General features: G+C 37.2%; 2 protein-coding genes across 3 annotated transcripts in view; one reads left to right on the plus strand and one right to left on the minus strand.

The window, feature by feature from the left end:
• Positions 1–402: 402 nt before the first annotated feature.
• On the minus strand, positions 403–17,129 carry LOC126380647 (E3 ubiquitin-protein ligase Kcmf1). Of its 2 annotated transcripts, none has more exons than XM_050030208.1 (9): positions 16,989–17,129; positions 16,660–16,827; positions 14,637–14,773; positions 14,051–14,167; positions 7,134–7,231; positions 6,041–6,215; positions 5,062–5,221; positions 4,637–4,848; positions 403–1,522 (listed from the first exon to the last, which is right to left on the minus strand). In XM_050030208.1, the coding sequence occupies exons 1-9, from the start codon at positions 17,002–17,004 to the stop codon at positions 1,469–1,471; spliced, it is 1,137 nt and encodes a 378-aa protein (XP_049886165.1). In that variant the 5' UTR covers positions 17,005–17,129; the 3' UTR covers positions 403–1,468. The 2 variants fall into 2 exon arrangements, with proteins under 2 accessions (XP_049886165.1, XP_049886164.1); XM_050030207.1 differs by having other exon boundaries at positions 14,048–14,167.
• LOC126380644 (histone acetyltransferase type B catalytic subunit) overlaps positions 17,003–18,030 on the plus strand; it is a 30,406-nt gene continuing 29,378 nt past the window's right edge. Inside the window, exon 1 of the mRNA XM_050030201.1 lies at positions 17,003–17,068. The gene's annotated coding sequence lies outside the window, so the exon portion shown is untranslated. The remainder of the gene's footprint in view (positions 17,069–18,030) is intronic.

Below are 18,030 nucleotides of genomic sequence, written 5' to 3' on the forward strand. Positions count from 1 at the left end.
CAGTCATTCAACATTCCCGCTTTGGGAACATTCCCGGGTACGACACATCTGTAACGTATTAGATAACAGCTTTACACGTGTATGTAAATGAAAAAGCCCGAAATACGGTGACTATTAAGATCCAGTAAATCCTAAGTCCAAAATGAACGATTTTCGCTTTTGAGATTCTTGATTTACTGTAGTTCGGGCTTTTACAGTAACATGCGTAAAGTATTTAGACCTAATCCTAAATAAATAAATGTTTATTGTATATCTTTGATGTAGTACACCTTCATGGTCTTAAGGTCCAAAGTTCTCCCCATTATTTAATTATTGTGTCTGTTGAACTGGGCCGCGGGAAGTTATGACTCGTATAAGTTAATTTGGGACTAGTAGCCACAGCATGGATAAATTAAATGCACATTTTAATATTATAGAATTTAATTAGGGTACATACAAACATTTTGTAATGTTGGAGTATAATCAAACTAATAAGCACTTTTTGAGTAGCTATTCAAAATTTGTGAGTAAGTCACCTGACTCTTTAATATTTATAAAATGTATACATATAAAATTTAGAGAGGAGCCGTCTTTTTATTATTGTTGTAAATATTTTGATTTCGCTTTGCTATATTATACATGATAAATAAATTCATTAAAAAAAATCAAGGAACTATATGTAATAGTTAATTCTATGTTAAAATATATATTACAAAATAGTTAAAGTTGTAAAATACTCCTCTCTTAATATCGTTAACTGAATTCATAACATAGCAAAACTGCATAATCAATTTCCATGAAAGACATAGAACGTTTAAAACATTCCATATTTGACAATTATTATACTATAAAGGAATTCACACTGATATTTCGAAAGCCGACAAAACAAACATAAGCATTCACTAATAAGACTACTAGAAGTTAGCGAAAAACAATAAAACAAGTTCAGTTGACGGTGCATCGCCGATCAGACCCGTGGCGGATGCGGCGTGCCTGTGACTCCATATTTACAACGGATACTCACTAATAACATCGACGGCCACAAACTTTACCCCTTAAGTGCAATATAACCGGAATCGCTCGGGTCCGAGCTCGCGGCATGGATAAATAATATTACATAGACTACCATAATATCTAACGAATAAACATTAAATAGTTTCATCTACCGCTGTTTGTCGAGGGCGGTGCAGCGCGGGCCGACCGCCCGGCGGCGGCTCGCTTCACTGGAGATTTGTAACACGTCGGCGGCAGGCGCACGCCGCCGCGGGACTCACGAGCGGTAGAGAGCGGCCTTCGCACAGGTGGCGGTGTCGCGGTGTCGTTGTGTTGTCGGACAGCGAGGCTGCGGTCGGCGCTCCTAAGTGTCTCGGCCGGGTGGGGGCGCCGCAGAGGGGGGCGCAGGCGGGTCGCCGGGCGGCCGGGGAGGGCCCCCGCCGGAAGGGCCGGCCCGCGGGCGGGCGTGCGGACGGCTGCTCGGCCCGACGCACTCCTACCTGCCCTCCGGCAGCTGTCGCGCCGCAGCGTGCGCGCGCGCCGCCGTCTCCTGGCACGTGCACATTCACTTTATTGACAAGTTAATTACTGTCTTATGAATTATGATAAAACCGTAGTAACAAAAGCAGAAGCTTTGATAATATGTAAGACTGGAGTAGACGTAGCTAGTAGTAGTCAGAAAAAACTTGCGATCATTCTTAGCCAACTGGAATAGCGCCTGTTTGCCAGCCGAATATTTGATTACCACTCATTCGACTACTACGCCATGTCGGGAATGACCGGGGCAGTGCAAGTAGCCTAAGTTAATCTTTACATCCCTGACCCATACATGAACACGACCATAGTCGAAACGCAAGATACCTAACAACTTCAGCATTGGGTTTTAATGTTTAACGGTTTTTTTACCATCATCTCCAGGTTTTGATTGAAGTTGTATTATATGGTTGCATTATTCTCTAAATGGAATACTTAATTCAATAAAATATATATTGCAAACTATTGCAAGGCATACTATTAAGGACCTCACAGCTTAATGTTGCCTTCTAACACTGATAAAGGCTTCCTTCATATAAACGACGTCAACAAGTTCATTATTATTTTTCCATAAGAAAATAACTTTAAAACAACTACTATTTGATAAAACTTGCACTATTCCCCGAGTTGTATTGACTTGTTCCGAAATACTTGTGGACAAACATACATACATACACACTCATGAAATGTGCCACACGTGTTTAGCACGCCGCCTAGCCTAACATATATTAATTATGTGCAATACCAACAATATTACATACATACAGGTCAAATGGATAACCTCCTTTTTTGAAATCGGTTAAACATTAATCAAGCAGAATTTCCAGACAGATCTCCAGGCAATGTTGATCATTTCATTTCTAATAATACAGAATTATATTAAATGTGCTAAATTTCTTACGCGGTATGGCTCTCGACCTATCACGTTGATCTAACAGAATGCTCGGTGAAGCCTGTGTACGTCGTCGATGAATGTACCTCTGACTACCTCTATTGGGAATTAGAGAGTAGTTTTGTTACTAAAGATATATATATTCCTATAACATAAGCCAGCATGTAAAAGGAGAAGTGAAGGCACGGCTCTTCCAAATACTAGCATATCTTGTGAGCCAACTGGCTTTCTGCCCGCGCCTTTGTTCGCGTGGATTTAGGTTTAATCTCCTTCACCTTCAGCGGTATAAGTATGAAAAGGTAACAGGCAATGTTACGGAAATAAGGATTTTTTAATTTAGGGGTTGGTATTGTGCAGTTCCCAAACACTCGTAGTTGATATTTCATAATGTAGAACATGCATGATTTAGGAATTTATGTAAAGACATTTTTCATCGTAAATTGTGCTCCACCTCGCTAGCAAAGCGCCCGACCGCCCTGAGTCCGCCGTCGAGCGGGACCATTTTAGCAGCGCGTGCTCGTTTTTTCATCTCCTTGGAACTTTAAAAATATTTGCCTTATGTTAGAAACGATTGATAAGGACTTATTCGATACCACAAAATAAACATTGGAAATATAGTACCTATAAAATGTTATTGCATGTTTTGGTTCACTATCTCGGCAATATATACCCATAAAAGATTTATTTACCTTCTCAGAGAAAAAAAAAGATAAAATAAAATTTGATGTCTGCTGGAATTAGCACCATTATGCTTAATTCTTCCTAATTTCTACCACAGCCCAGACACTCCATTTAACAAAAACTCGTTCTTACCATTGTCCAGCCTAACGCGAAAGTGCAAGCGAGACAGGCAGTCTGCACGTTCCCTTACTTCTTAAAGGCTTACTGCCATTTAGACATTTAATCAAATAGGTCGTGTACTAGATTGAAGATAAATTATGAAATTCTGATTACTAAATAAAGACAGATCTAAAACTAATGCATTTTCTTTTTTTTCTAAAACTTAAACATTTTCTTTTTTCTAGTTAACTTATTTATGAATTTTGATCAAGAAAAACGTAATAATAAGTCCAACTTTTTATTACGTTTTCCTATTACGTCACAGAGTGCTTTTTTATACAAATTTCATAATAATGTCGTGTTTTGACGTTTAGTAAAAAGTAACTGATTTGAGTAGTTGGAAACTAGTCTAATGAGATCCTGCGAGGGGTTGAGGTAAATCTACCTGATACGGATTGTTGCGGGCGGAGGGTCCGCCTTATACGTAGTGTTATTCTTTGCCTCTTTATTACTTTTATTAAGTGCCTTAAAATCACACAAGTTGGACCCACTTACACACAAAAGAGTTGCACACCGAGTTGTAATCCTTCAAAGAATAGAATCAGTCAAATGCGATTCGGAGTCGCGCTCCGAGAGTTCTAACTATATTTGTGTTACGTTTTATCAAAATTATCGTAATTTCTCAGTTCACTATCCGTTTTGATTGAAACCTGTTCGGTCTTTTAGTGCACCTTAGTAATGTAATATTCGACTTTAGTTATTTTAATATTAGCTTATGAAGATGACGCGCCAGCGCGCGCGTGCGTCAGCGTCGTGCCGACTAGGAGTCGAAGTGGTCGCCATGGCCGAAATCGGTCGGAGAGATCATCATCATCATGAAGATGACGTATGAATTTTGAGTAATGAAACCCTGGGGACTGAAGAAGTGGAAGAGAAGCAGTCATTAAGTCAGGTACCAAGTGCCGTATTTAAGTATAGGCCAGATAATCCATAGCCTAGGCGCCTCCACCATAAAAGCTCTTTCCACAAATGGGCACAATTGGTTAGAAAATCACGTAAATGAAAAAGTGACAGCCAGATACAGCATAGAGACCTCAGACCCTAAATGCGGCGCTGCAGGTATCAGAGGCTGCATCTTCAAAGTCATACAATAATGATATTTTTTCTGTGACGATGTAAAGTGATGGTTTGTTAATAATAAAAGTAATAAAATAATAATAATAATAAAATAAAACAGTTAGACACCACTGTTCGTTTCTTTGATTGACAAAGTGTTAAACTGAAAAAGTCGAAACTGGCATATTTTAAGTGCATTGTTGCTAACCCGATATGAAATTTAATTCTGAAAGAAAAATTTTCAATTTGAAAAAAAGGCTACTCATCACAAAAACGACTTTACTGTTTAGATAATTCAAGCGAGTCATCGTAGTGGTCAGATTTTTCTGTGTCTGGCCGTACCTTAGTTCTTGGTTGCGGCTTGGCGCGCGGCAGCGGCTGTGCGGCGGCGGGGGGCGCGTCGGCGAGGGGCTGCGGCGCGGGCTGCGGGGGCGCGCGGGGCGCAGGCGGCGGCGCGCGCACCGGCGGCGGCCGCCCGAGGGACGCCAGCACCAGCCCGCGCAACAGCGCCGCCCGCGACTCAGCCTCCGCGCCCGCCGGGGCGCTCGTATCGTCTGGACACACAAACAACCCTATGCATACACTCACGCCTCTAACACGGAACGGGATGGCTGCACATCTACTAGTAATGCGCGGATTTCTTATCACATCTACCGTATACGAAACGTGAGCCTGCAGGAGTTGGTAGAGCACACTGAAGACTTCTGCTTGAAGTTCTCAAGCCAGTAATGGTATATTTCAGTGTTGTAGAGTAGTGAAAAAGTTACCCAGGAATCCTGATAGCAGCAGCTGTGACTCAGTGTTATCCTGAGGCGGCGGTGCTTGCTGCGTGGGCTGCGGCGCGGGCGGGGGCGCGGCGGCCGCGCCTCCCGACGACGACGCCGCTGCCGGCCGCCGCGGCAGCCGCTCCAATTGCTGACGAGCCGCCTGCAATGCAAAAACCATTTACAACAGTCGCAACTTGCATAATAATTTACAACGTACATATACTAAATCATCCCCAATGTAGGAACTCCCATAGTACATGGAATTGTCGACGAAGTTATACGAAAATATGTCCAAATGCACTAACCAATCTACGCACGCATAGTCCGATAATTTACTACATTGCTTTACAACGTATGGAGATACTCCATGATACCTTGTAAGTAGATCTTCGAAATATTCTAAGACTAAGACGAAAGATATCAATACAAGTTTACCAGAGACATCACAAGATTAACAGTCTGGCAATGCGTAACCATGGATAAATAAACAGGAAGAAGTGATAATTCTTTAACATTCTGGGCTGTTACCTCATCAAGCCCACTGGGTACCAGTAAGGTGTCTAGTTCGTCGTGGCTCACGACGTAGATTATGGTGATGCTGAATGATAATTGGACGTCCACCACAAGAATAGTTCGACAACATCTTTGTCTAAGTTTTTTTCATGTTATTGTTACTGTGACGCCTTTTAACTATAAAAAATATTTTTCTTACATTGTTTTAAGTTTACGCGGTTATTATTATAATTAAAACACATAATAACGGGTTCTTACCGCATTTAAAGTAGTGATATGAGACTCCTGATATTTCGACAATGTTGCAAGTGCCATGATCACGGGATGACTCATGAGATTGGAGTGGAGTAGGCAGATCCATAATTTTGTTTTTTACTTTAAACGCTGTAAGAACCCGTTATTATGTGTTTTAATTATAATATCTTTCTTAATTCGCACGGGTTATACAATGAGTTATATAACTTACGGTGGCTTGCTGGCGTTCGAGTTGGAGCTGCATCTGCAGCTGCTGCAGCTGGCTGGGCGTGCCGGGCTGGCCGGGCCCGCGGCGCACGCCCGACAGCTGCGACAACAGCTCCGCGATCGGGTCCACCACCGCGTCGCGTGACGACGGCGACAGCGACGAGATCCCGCCGCCCGTGCTGCGGGTGACAGACCTTTCACTCGTGTGAAACTACTCTAATATACACACGTTATATGCCTGCCTCCTGGAGCTAGGCAATCTGGGTGGGGATTTTAACTCTACCGCGAAAGTTATGACCAGAAAAGTTATGGTATATAATATACTTTTTCTACTCCTCTACTTTAATCTGGCATTTAAATAACCAAAAAGTCTAATATAAGTACATACATAATTAAACTCTTTGAAAAAGTGTACGCTCTATGGCCTATAAAAGCATTGTTTACAAAGTGTAACTGTACTATAATGTCGCCAAAAAAGCATTGTTGTTGTTTTTTTTTTTTTTGACCTGGAAACTGGCACCTTTACTTTGTTTGGTGCCATAGATATACTATAAAAAAAAGTATACATTTGCCGCTATTTTCCCGCGCGTTGGAAAATAAATTGGAAAATTTTTGTGTTTCGTTTCAAAACACTAAAAAGTATAAAATAAAAAGGAAAAATGACGTCGTCGTAGAAAAAGTATTGTATGCAACGTTGTATAACTAGGTCAAAAAATGCTCGTGGCGTCTCTTATTGCGATGTTCGCCAAGGCTCACATCGCAACTCACGCCACTCGCATTTTTTGACCCTTCTTATACAACTGTTGCATAAAATACTATTATGAAGAAAAAATTTAAGAAAAAAATTATATACGTATATTAAAACAAAGGATTTTTTTCCTATAGTAATGTCAAACATTCACTGGCGTAAATATTGAGAACAGGATGACGCCAGTTGCGCTCTCACAGTACCAAGCTTTCATTTAAAATCCATAGTGCGACAGACAACGGCGAGCGCAACAAGCGGCGTCATTTTTCGACATCTTATTACCCCACGAGCAACGAGTGTTTGATAATAGTAAACGAGTAGTAGGTTGGTAATCTAAGTAAATATTTACCTGAACTGCATGTTAGCGCGGCGACCGCGACCCAAGCCGCGACCTGTGTGAGGTATGCGGCGTACGCCGCCGTGTCTAATGCCGCTCGGTTCATCGTGGTAAGCCCATTAAGGAAACCATATCACTCAAGCTGGTACTTTTTAATTATAATTATAAAATATTAGAATTAATGTGTTCAGTCATTATGTCAAACGAAAGTCTCGTTTTGGGATATACGGAAGCAATCCGTCTATGTTCGATTTACCTGAATGTGTTCTAGTTTAGAAGGTCACGGGTCTACCAGGTTGGACGTTGTTCGAAAGTTAGTTATAGTATGGTGTTTCGAAGAAATATCGAACACTACACGTCGGATATTCTCGTATCAAATAGAAAATAACCCTTCCAGAGAACCGGTAAGGTCAAATAGAATAGCTATGAGACAAACGTCGCCGAATATTTTACCATACAAATGTCAAAAACCTAGTAAAATTCCGTAGTTTTTACCGTTAAACCGGTAGCGACAATTCATACATTTAACGTAAAGTAAGAGTAATTTTCAAATAAAATCTCTCGGCTTCAAATTCTGAAAGTAACGATATCGTCATCTTCATCATTTTATGACAGTCAAACTGACGGACAATACTGACTATATATATTATTCTTAATTTTAACATAGCAATATAATAAACTGGAATAATACAACGCGACATACTGTTTGCTGTACAACATTTAGGGTATATTGGGGGGTTAAAAAGGCCACATTGAAGCGATTCATCTCAAAAGCAATATAGATATATTTGCCAATTGTTATCATTGCTCACTTACTATTATATGCGTAAACAAAATTATAAAATACTCATGTGTTATCCTATCCCTCCTTTACTCAATCCTCTTTAACCCTAATACCTCAAAGAACGATTTGTCATTCACTCATCTACCCTGAACCGCAACCTTCGTTCCTCGTTTAACCTTTACTTCAATATTCCCTTCCATTCCTCCATTTACTACTTCAAGTCGTTTACGGTGCAAGCTGCCCGGTTATGGAATTCCTTGCCTGAATCCATGACCAACCCCAACAACTACAACTACTAACAACTACAAGGGCAGCATTGTCAGATTATTTTAAAGGGCAAGTCAAGCAGCACTTTCTCAACTCTCTCTTCTCTTCTTTATAACATCTTAAAAGGAGAAGGGGAGAAGAGTGTTATTATAATCAATATTCATTGTCTTTTATTTTAATTTATTGCTTTTAATATAATTTACGTAATTTTTATTTTGCACTGTCTATCCCGTTACGCTTTCATTAAATGCATTTCCTATACCTAAAGGTTGGCTGTAAGAGATATCTACCTTAGGAATACGGCCGCCTGTTGTACCACCCAACTGATTATAATTGTTTATTTTAATGTTTGTTTTGAATGCAATAAAGTTTTGTACTGTATAAAAATGGCATTGCAGGTGGAACTCCCAGATCATAAGAGCAACACGGGCCTCCGCGGGCCGGAGGGGAGTCGCAGGAGTAGCCATAGCATAAGTTGTCAATATAACATTTTGTGCCACTTTTCACGGAACGGGAAGGTGTGACACGTCACATTGTGGTTGTGCCAATTGTCGATAAAAGGACTATCGATAAATTTGAAAATTCTTTATAAAACATTATAATAAAGATAGTTATAAAATTGGCAAAAATGGAGTGGAGGAAATATTATTGATGAAATGACAGGTAAAATTGAGGAAATGTTTGTAATTGGCATACATAATCTAAGTAAAAATTGGGTCCAAAATTTTAACTTGCTTGCAACGAGCTTGTCTATTGCGAGGTTTTATTCAAAAAATCATATCCGAATATGATTTTAATAGGTGGCGCTTTCGTGGTTTTACTATACGGCAAAGATATAATTGGGACCATAAATTGACCTGCAGGCCCTGCACGACTACCATACGCACACCATAACCCGCACAATTTATATCGAGGGTTTCGACCAATACACACACCGAATGCTATCTACGTGGACATCGTACGTATATAATTCGCGCCCCACGGCACGATAGCCGTGCCCCGAGGGCTGGGTTGAAACGAGCTTGTCTATTGCGAGAACAGGACTTTTTCTTCATAGCCCCCAGGATGAGCACCTGGAGTATTGATTGACAAGCTCGTCCCGGTTTGACAAGACCTGCGGGTTCAAGTCCCGTCTGAGTTAGAATTTTCTGATTTCTTTTCTCTTTGTGACTTTATGATGGATGTCACTATCCCGCTAGCGATTTAAAGCACGAGTTCATGCTGATGAGACTACCCTGATAGGACTAAATAATGTGTGTGTATCTTTATCATATCTTAGAAATCGTATCAAAAGTGGTTGTAAGTTGTCTTTGATTACTTGTATTTCTGCGCACCTTATTAGCCCTCCGGCGCCAGGGGTCTACTTCTCAAACAGTCTATTTCTCATTTTGACTACTTTTCGTGGAGACAACTTCGCAAATCGCCTACTTATCAAACAGTCTATTTCGCATTCCGCCTACTCTCAAAGAGACCACTTCGCAAACTACCTACTTGTCAAAGAACGAACAAAGTACTGATAAATAGAAAATTATTCATTACGTTTTGTATTATATTATTTTTATTAACCAAACAAACTTAAAATGAAATTAAACTTAAATTGTAATGTAATAACAAAGAAAAACTTAAAAACACTAATTAAATTTTAATCGCATATAAACAGTTTTTTGTAAATATTCTATAATTGTTATTTCGTTAGCTTCTAATTGGCAATTGATATTACATTGGTGCTAATTCCTGTAAACACCATCTAATTTTATTTTAAGTTATATCTGTCACTTTCTTATCCGCCGAAAAGGAAAGGGACGGGTAATCGACAAGCATAAAATTTATGGAACACACGTCAATTTTAAGCACAAATCTAAAACAACCGTCTAATAATTCGCCCGGGTTATTCATTTATTTACTCATTCTTCCTAAAATTAAGAGCTGTCAATCATCCGTCCCCTTTCCTTTTCGGCGGATAAGAAAATGACAGGTATAACTTAAAGTAAAATTAAGAGATGTCTGCAGGAATCGGGGCCATTATTTCATCTTAATTGTCATTAAAGGAAAATAAATGAAGGATATATCAAAAATAAAGTGGCCAGTAATTTCCTCTAGCAAGGAGGTAACGAATGTGCATTCTATTGCTATTATGTTATTAACTGTCCGAAGATGACATTAAAGAAAAAAGTAGTCAGTTTGCGAAGTAGTTCAATTGAAAAGTAGGCGGAATGCGAAACAGACTGTTTGCTAAGTAGGCAGTTAGCGAAGTAGTCAAACAGAGAAGTGGGTAATGATGCGAAATAGACAGTTTGAGAAGTAGACCCCTGGCGCCGGAGGGCTTATTAGGGATTAAGTCTGGCGTTAGTTTATGTATGTCTGTTATATTATGATCTGACATGAATATGAAGAAAAAACATACAAAATGTTCAGACGCTTTTCTACATACATGTCGTAAAAATATATGATAATGATTATGATTCTTTTCGTCATGATTGACTAGAGCTATCTATATGGAAACTAAAGTGTCACCAAACATTTCGTCAAGATGACTAGCGGTGACCACAGTGAACCACAGCTCTGCCCACACCGATAGGGATTATTGTTATAAATTACGTGTTTGTCTGGCCATGAGGGTCCCGTCAGAAGATAGAAGATTTTACATAGCAATCGCGAGAATATTTCGCAATCTGTTGTATCATACGTACAAAAACAAACATAAATTGAGTCGTGTACTAGGTTCAACATAAATTATGAAATTCTGATTACTAAATAAAGACAGTTTAACTTATATGTACTATTTAACTTATTTACAGATTTTAATCAACAAAAACATAATAATACGTCCGACATTTTATCACGTTTTTCTATGACGTCACAGTGTGCTTTTTCATACAAATTCCATAGTAATTTCGTGTTTAGACATTTAGTAAAAAGTAACTGATTTGACTAGTTGGAAACTACCCTATTAATTCAAAATACTGGGGAGCTTTGTGTTAGTATTATTGTCTGCACCGGAGCTGGAATCTTGCACAGACCCCTAAGGAAGCTTGCCAAGATTCTTTGCTATTAAAAAAAGAGAGAATGTGCAAGATAGCACATCTTTTTAGAAAATTTTACCTCTTTTATATAGTTTTTTATTCCTTTGTTGTCTTTGTTTTTGATAATGACTTTTGTCTTTTGTTTTTCTTGTAAAATATATTATATTGTTGCTTGTACGAGAGCCGTTTTTATTATTGGTAAGTCGTCAATAATTGTATTGTATTTGTCACCGCCAGCAGCGGGCAGCGGATGGACTTCGCCTTGCTTCATAAATTGCAGGGTATATGTGTTACAACATTATGTACACTCTAATTCCAAAAAGTAGAATATTGTCAATTCCTATGCTTATATTATAAATGTATTTTTCTTCAATGAGCAACAAATACTAAACACAATATGAAAATATAGAATTGAGATAGATACTCATAATAATATGTATACTGTCTCATTTGAAGAAATAAATAAAATAGTGCAATTCAATTAGCCTCTGACATTGATTAATGTAATGTTTTCGCTTTATTGCACAAAGCCTTCAAAAGCGCAAACGGTTTCGTACACAATATTGTCTCTCTAGTAAGCACATACTTTTGATACACTGTGAGTATATTTATATTTAAATCTTTGCCTATACAACTACGTTTTAATTTGGTAAGCACTACTTTTAGATGCCCTTTCACCTAACGTGTTCGATCACTTTCCAAATACGGATCTAGGCCAAGTCGACTGGAAATAGAAGAGTTGCTTCAATTTATTAGTTTTAAGCCATGCTCTGTACCTATATAAGACGAAGCTGCTAGGCCAAACAGGGAGAATATATAAAAAATATAGTCAGGCAAAACAATATAAATTAGTACGATAGCGCGCAATTTGCAGGGCAGTTTGGAGGTAGATATGTTTACGTTGAAGTCTTGTAGCGACAACGTCAGGGGAGTGTTAAAATATTTAGTAGCTAAGTAAATAATACATTAATTCTTTGTAAACAAGTTAACGCAAAACACTTTCTCTAAAAACAGAACTCGTATTTGAATCGAATGTCATATTAGACATGCAATTTCAAAACGGTGGCATTTATTATTAAAATATTTTAGTCCATGATAGGTTGATCAATTTTATAGACAAACTTATTGAAATACAAAAACATGAATCTGTTTTGCAATACTTAGAGATTACTACTGTAATATAAACACAGGCTGCATATGTCTCATGTTCCACAAGTGGACACATCCCAAGGGGGGTTTTGGATTAAGTATTTTTATATGCTGATGAAAATCTTTGTAAGTCTCAAAACGTCCTATTGGGATGGGTAGAACTAGTGATGAAAGAAACTTAGTCTTTCAAGGCCTATTAAAAAGACTAGACTAATTTTTAACGCGTTACGAGTAAATTAGTCTTGTAACCCTGTAGTCTTTAGTCATAAGACTAGAAATGACGACTAATTTCAGTCGTAGTCTTTAACCTTATAACGTAAAAGGCTTAAAAGACTAAAACGACTGAAAGTGCCTTATAGCCTTTAGTAGCGCGAGCGCTAGTCGTTCGTGCGTGATGCGTGTCTTATTATAATACAAAAATGATTAAACATTTCTGAATATAAATTATGTTTTTTTTTCTATCTGTGTTATTAGTAGGACACAAAAGATGATGAATGTGCTGATGATGAATGAGTCATGTGCAATACTCAGGTGCGAGTCCTTTTAAAAATAACTTCAGTCATTTTAGTCTTTAAGTTTTTTAAAAACAACTATAGTCGTTTAAGTCGTTTAGTCTTTTTAATACAACGACTAAGTCTTATTAATAAAAACTCGAACCTTTAATCTTTATTTTAGAGTCGAGTCCTTTAAGATGAAGTCTTTTTAATAGGCCTTAAAAGAAATGAAGAAAAGAAGTTTCTTTCATCACTAGTAGAACCACCATTCTTATTTGTGTTATGATGAATTGTACAGGGCACAATAACGGGGTTGAATAGCTTTTATACGTATTACGTAGAACAAATCAACAGCGCAGCGTCACCTACTTATATAAACATGAAAGCCGCGGACGATTGTCACGCAATGTTCTGTTTACACAGCACATTTAGAAACATGACACAAGAGCAAACTGATCCATTTAGTGCACTTCTCATTAACTTCAACTTGATACTACTTATAGCAAGCAACTATCCAATTGGGTAGTTTCCTATGTAAAATTCTTACTAAATAAAGACTGATCTAAAGGTGACAAAAAACATTTTCTTTTTTCTATTTAACTTAGTTATGAATTTTAAGAAATAAAAATAAATAAGTGCAACATTTTGTCACGACGTATGACGTCACAGGGTGCTTTTTCATACAAATTCCATAGTAAAACGTTTTGTAAAAGTAACTGATTTGACTAGTTGGAAACTACTACATTTTTATAATGTAATATCTAAAATATTACATTTACATCAGATCATCGTGTTGCATTGTTCCAGTGCATTTTCAGTAAATGGATTAATGTTTACAACTTCTTTGATGTAACATCGTAAATTGGCCTTGGTTTTACGTTCGTGTTCCAAATGGGAATATCTCAAGCCAGCTACAAAGCATTCTAAGTACTGTTATATGAAATGATAGCAGCCATAATAAACAATTCGCATAGCATTATTTAAATTTTACGCATATTTGTATTCGCCAGGAAAACCGTACATATCGCCGAGTAGTATTTATACACTAACATCGCAGGCAGTGTACACAAATTAGCAGAAGTAAAAAATAACTACGCCATTTTTTGCACATAATGAAAGAACACAAGTTAGAAGCAGTTGATTTCAGATACAAATTATTTGAAGATTCCTACATAAATAAGTAGGTACTGTATCTTTGAAAAAGGATATCAGGAATGAAATGAGGTCTCTGGGTCCAGTTCGATGTTCCAAGGTGAGATGGCCAGCAAAGTCATCGGTTACAAAGTTTGGTTCTCCGCCGGGAATTGATGCACATACTGGGCACACTACCTGTAATACAAACACAAATGTTAAATAATTAGGAATTGTAATATTATGATGAATTGATGACTTGCAGTTTTATGCGCAATTGTATGGTTGTATGGCGATCGGGAAATAGAAACTGTAAATCCGATAGCAAAAAAAAGAACGAAACAATATAATATGACCATAACTTAGATAAAGCATATTTTAGAAGGCATGTGTGAAAATTACGATTTGGATGAGGTAAATTACGATGAATAACTTTGGATGAGGTAGGTATATTTATTTTTTTACAATTGAAGGTATTTGTATATTGCAATAATGAGTCATGCGCCTGCATTTTCCTGGGCATGATATAAAAACGTTTAGCTTCTGTCCTTTCTAACATTTTAGGACTTCATATCAAAAGTGGCTGTAAGTTGACTTAGGAGAGCTTTTGGTTCTGCCTTATGCATTGTATGTATAAGGCAGAACCAAAATAGTGAGGGGAACTTACAGCGAGTGTAGTATCAGCATGTTCTGCAGTGACATGCTCTATGAGGGTGGTGTCCGTGAACCCCATGCGGTTGCAGAATGGACATGTGTACGCCTGCGGCTGCTCCAGGGCCAGAGCTTCTCCTCCATAGTATAAGTCTATAAACCATACATTATTTTTATACACAGTAACTAAATTGATTGTATTAAAAATAACATAACCTTTCGACTAAATCCCAAATGGGGTCAAAGGTACATCAATTGCAAGATGGTCTAAGTACCCAGATCACACAGAGCTAGTGTTAGACCAACGTGATAGGTAGTGATCCGTATCGCCGTCTATAATGGTCTATGGTGGTGGTTGTATAAAAATAACAATAAAAAAAATTCAATATGGATAACAGTGCTTTCAAAACAATGTAAGCCAACAATTTTAGTACTAACTTTAAGCCATTTTTACCAAACTTTCTGTAATTTTCCCATACAAACCAGCATGGTTTCCTGGTGTAATAATCTGTATATTAATCTGACAGTTACTAAAGTGAAGGACGGTAATATATTTTGACTGTTAAAATAATGTAGTATCACTAAACCAGTAGAATCTAAATTACACATCAAAGCTATTAAGAGAAAAATAATAATTAAATAAATTATCAATTCCTCCAATTACTGTTTTAATCAAATGCATGAAATTGATAAGCACCTCATTGAGCTATTGTAGTTGTTACACATGCCTGAAGATGAATATTACTTTAATAAAAGATTATTATTAGAAGATGAATGCATGCTAGTGTGTCTTTAGTGTGCATAATTCCTTGGGAATATGAGAACAACCTGAATTCTATTGGGCTATTTGGCAAACATAGGCAAATGATGAAGATGGTGACAATTTTTATTTAAGATAAATATAGAATGTTGGACATTGTTACTGCATATTTTTTGGATTTATTTCATGAAAGTCAAGATTATTTGATTATTAGAGTACTTTAGACTGTTGATTTGACTAAATAATTTGTGATTTAGAAAAAAGCATGGAATTTATCTAACAGATAAACTTCACAATATGTACTCCTTTATATGTATCTTCTCTTTAATGTGGAAGCTGTAAACATAATTAAACTACCCTTTATAGGTAACTATAGTTATAGGCAATAAAATGTTCTTTGTTCTTGTTCTGACAGAGGAATTGTGTCCTTTCTAACATGATAGTACCATAAGTTCATCATATCCATCTTAGCACTTTGTATCGATATTGGTTGCAAGTAGTCTTCTGATTATTTCTGTCTCTGGAGGACCCATTAGGGATTATGGCTGTGAGTTTATACTTTTTCTTCTTCTCTTTTTTGTGACATTAGTAACATATTATTATCTATTTAAAAACATTACTCTAAGGGTGGATACACACATAAGTCTTTTGATGCTCATATTATAATAATATATAGCATTTCACCTTGTTTCTATTATACATACTAGACACATACTAGCTACATAGTGACATTATGCACTATGACTAAATAATTATGAATACTCATTCACACAACTAAAGCTTAATATACATTTGTATGGTTTCCAAGTAGGCATTCAAACTTACAAAGTGGCAACATGCACTTAATTATGTTAATATGCCAAATCATCAAGGTTATTATTATTAATAATAAGTTTATATCTTTAATTAACAAGAGAAGTTTTGATACTGAGCAGTACTTATGTTTTATGCTTGACTATACTAAAAATACATTTTTGGTGTACAAATTATAATAATGATGTATTCATACTACCAGACCTCATGAAAGGTTCAAATCATCAATATTGGTCCAGTCTTAGGAGATTTTGAGTGTCATATGAAAGTATTGTATATAAAAAAGATAATTATCATCATCAGTAAAAAATATTAAAAATATAAGGCTACACATAACATAAAAATGCTTGCTTGTGGGAAACATTACATTTTTAAGTCACTACATTTTGATTTATTGCCTACTGACATAACAGTATGGAAGTACAGAATTAAAACTAGGGCAACAATAGTGTGAAAAGATACTCACCAAAATCACTCCTAGAGAGGATACACTGCATGGGATGCTCTGTAGTGTGTTGGTTCGTGGTGGCACCGGACTCGTAGCAGGCAGCGCACAAGTCGTAGTCAATGCAAATCAGACATTTGTATCGCCGTCCTCTAAAGTTGTTTTTCAAACAAGAATCACAGCTGACTCCTGAGAAGAGATCAGAGCTTTAGTATCTTGTAAAGTCAAAATTATTTAGCACAATAAAAAACCAAAATTTCAACATTAAATCAACAACTAACGTTTTTGCACAAAACATTCAGCGACAAAAGCATCGAACAAATTTTGATTATCATTCATTCATCACCTACCTTCATGGCGATTCATTTTCGCCAGAAAATGTAGCCGTAACAAACACTTCTTGGCACCAGTATCACCGCTACTTCCTGAGGTAATTATATTACTAATCTAAACTAAGTAGCACAACATATATTACACTAAAATACAAGATTTTTAACAAAAATTTCCAAGCAAACCTAACCCAACCAGGCCATAATGACGTCACATAATTGAACCTCGGTGTTGCTATAATTTTTTGATTATTTAATTTTGCTTATTGCTTAAAATAAGCAACCCCGCAAAAAAGTTCAGGATTCAGGATTGGATTCAGGACTTCAGGTTCTGGTACTTGGTCCTTGTTCAGGACAGTGAGGGCATTTTTGCAATCGCAATACATGACTATTATCCGATCTGAGTCTATGAATCACGGATAGCCATAGCTATGAAAATTTCGAGATATCGGATGACGAATATCGGATGTAATGTAGTGCCGTAATATTTAACGACTATTTTGGAACCGTCATATCACGGACTCAGATTTGGTTCAGTTCAGATGTAAGTAGTGCCAAAAACACCTGATAAAACAGAATGCGGAAATAATTTACCTTGCGGATTAAAACTTTTCCCGGACCGATCGAATCGATTTTTTTTAGATATTCTTCTCGTATTCATGAAATGCACCTATGTTCATTATTTTACTGTCACTTTTTATGGGAAACTGTAATGCACGACCATGATAAAGCCCAACCGAGTAATGTACATCCAAATATTCCGTGACCATATGTACACGGATTATCATCGCGTACATTCCGTGGCTGCGAATTAACACCTTGGACAAAAGCGACACAAGGTGATAAAGCCCATCCAAATATTCCGTGTACACTTCCTCCTATTGGTCGATCGCGCTCGTCACCTATTGGTTAATTGATCAATCTATTATTTGTGGTTGTGCTACGTTTACACGCAGTAGGAATGTACTCTATTAAGATATAGCGAGAGAAACGGTGTCAAACAGGCTTGTTGGTAACCTCGTTTGTTTTTTATTCTATTTTTATACGTTTAAATAAATGTACG

This window comes from Pectinophora gossypiella, chromosome Z (assembly GCF_024362695.1).
Source record: "Pectinophora gossypiella chromosome Z, ilPecGoss1.1, whole genome shotgun sequence".
In the NCBI taxonomy this organism is placed as follows: Eukaryota; Metazoa; Arthropoda; class Insecta; order Lepidoptera; family Gelechiidae; genus Pectinophora; species Pectinophora gossypiella.

Coding starts and splice junctions, on each gene's coding strand:
- LOC126380647 (XM_050030207.1), bottom strand. Junction 7,232..14,047: donor GAGACCTCATTTCATTCCTG/ATATCCTTTTTC, acceptor TAATGGGCTTAC/CACGATGAACCGAGCGGCAT. Junction 5,222..6,040: donor TCGAACGCCAGCAAGCCACC/GTAAGTTATATA, acceptor TTTGCATTGCAG/GCGGCTCGTCAGCAATTGGA.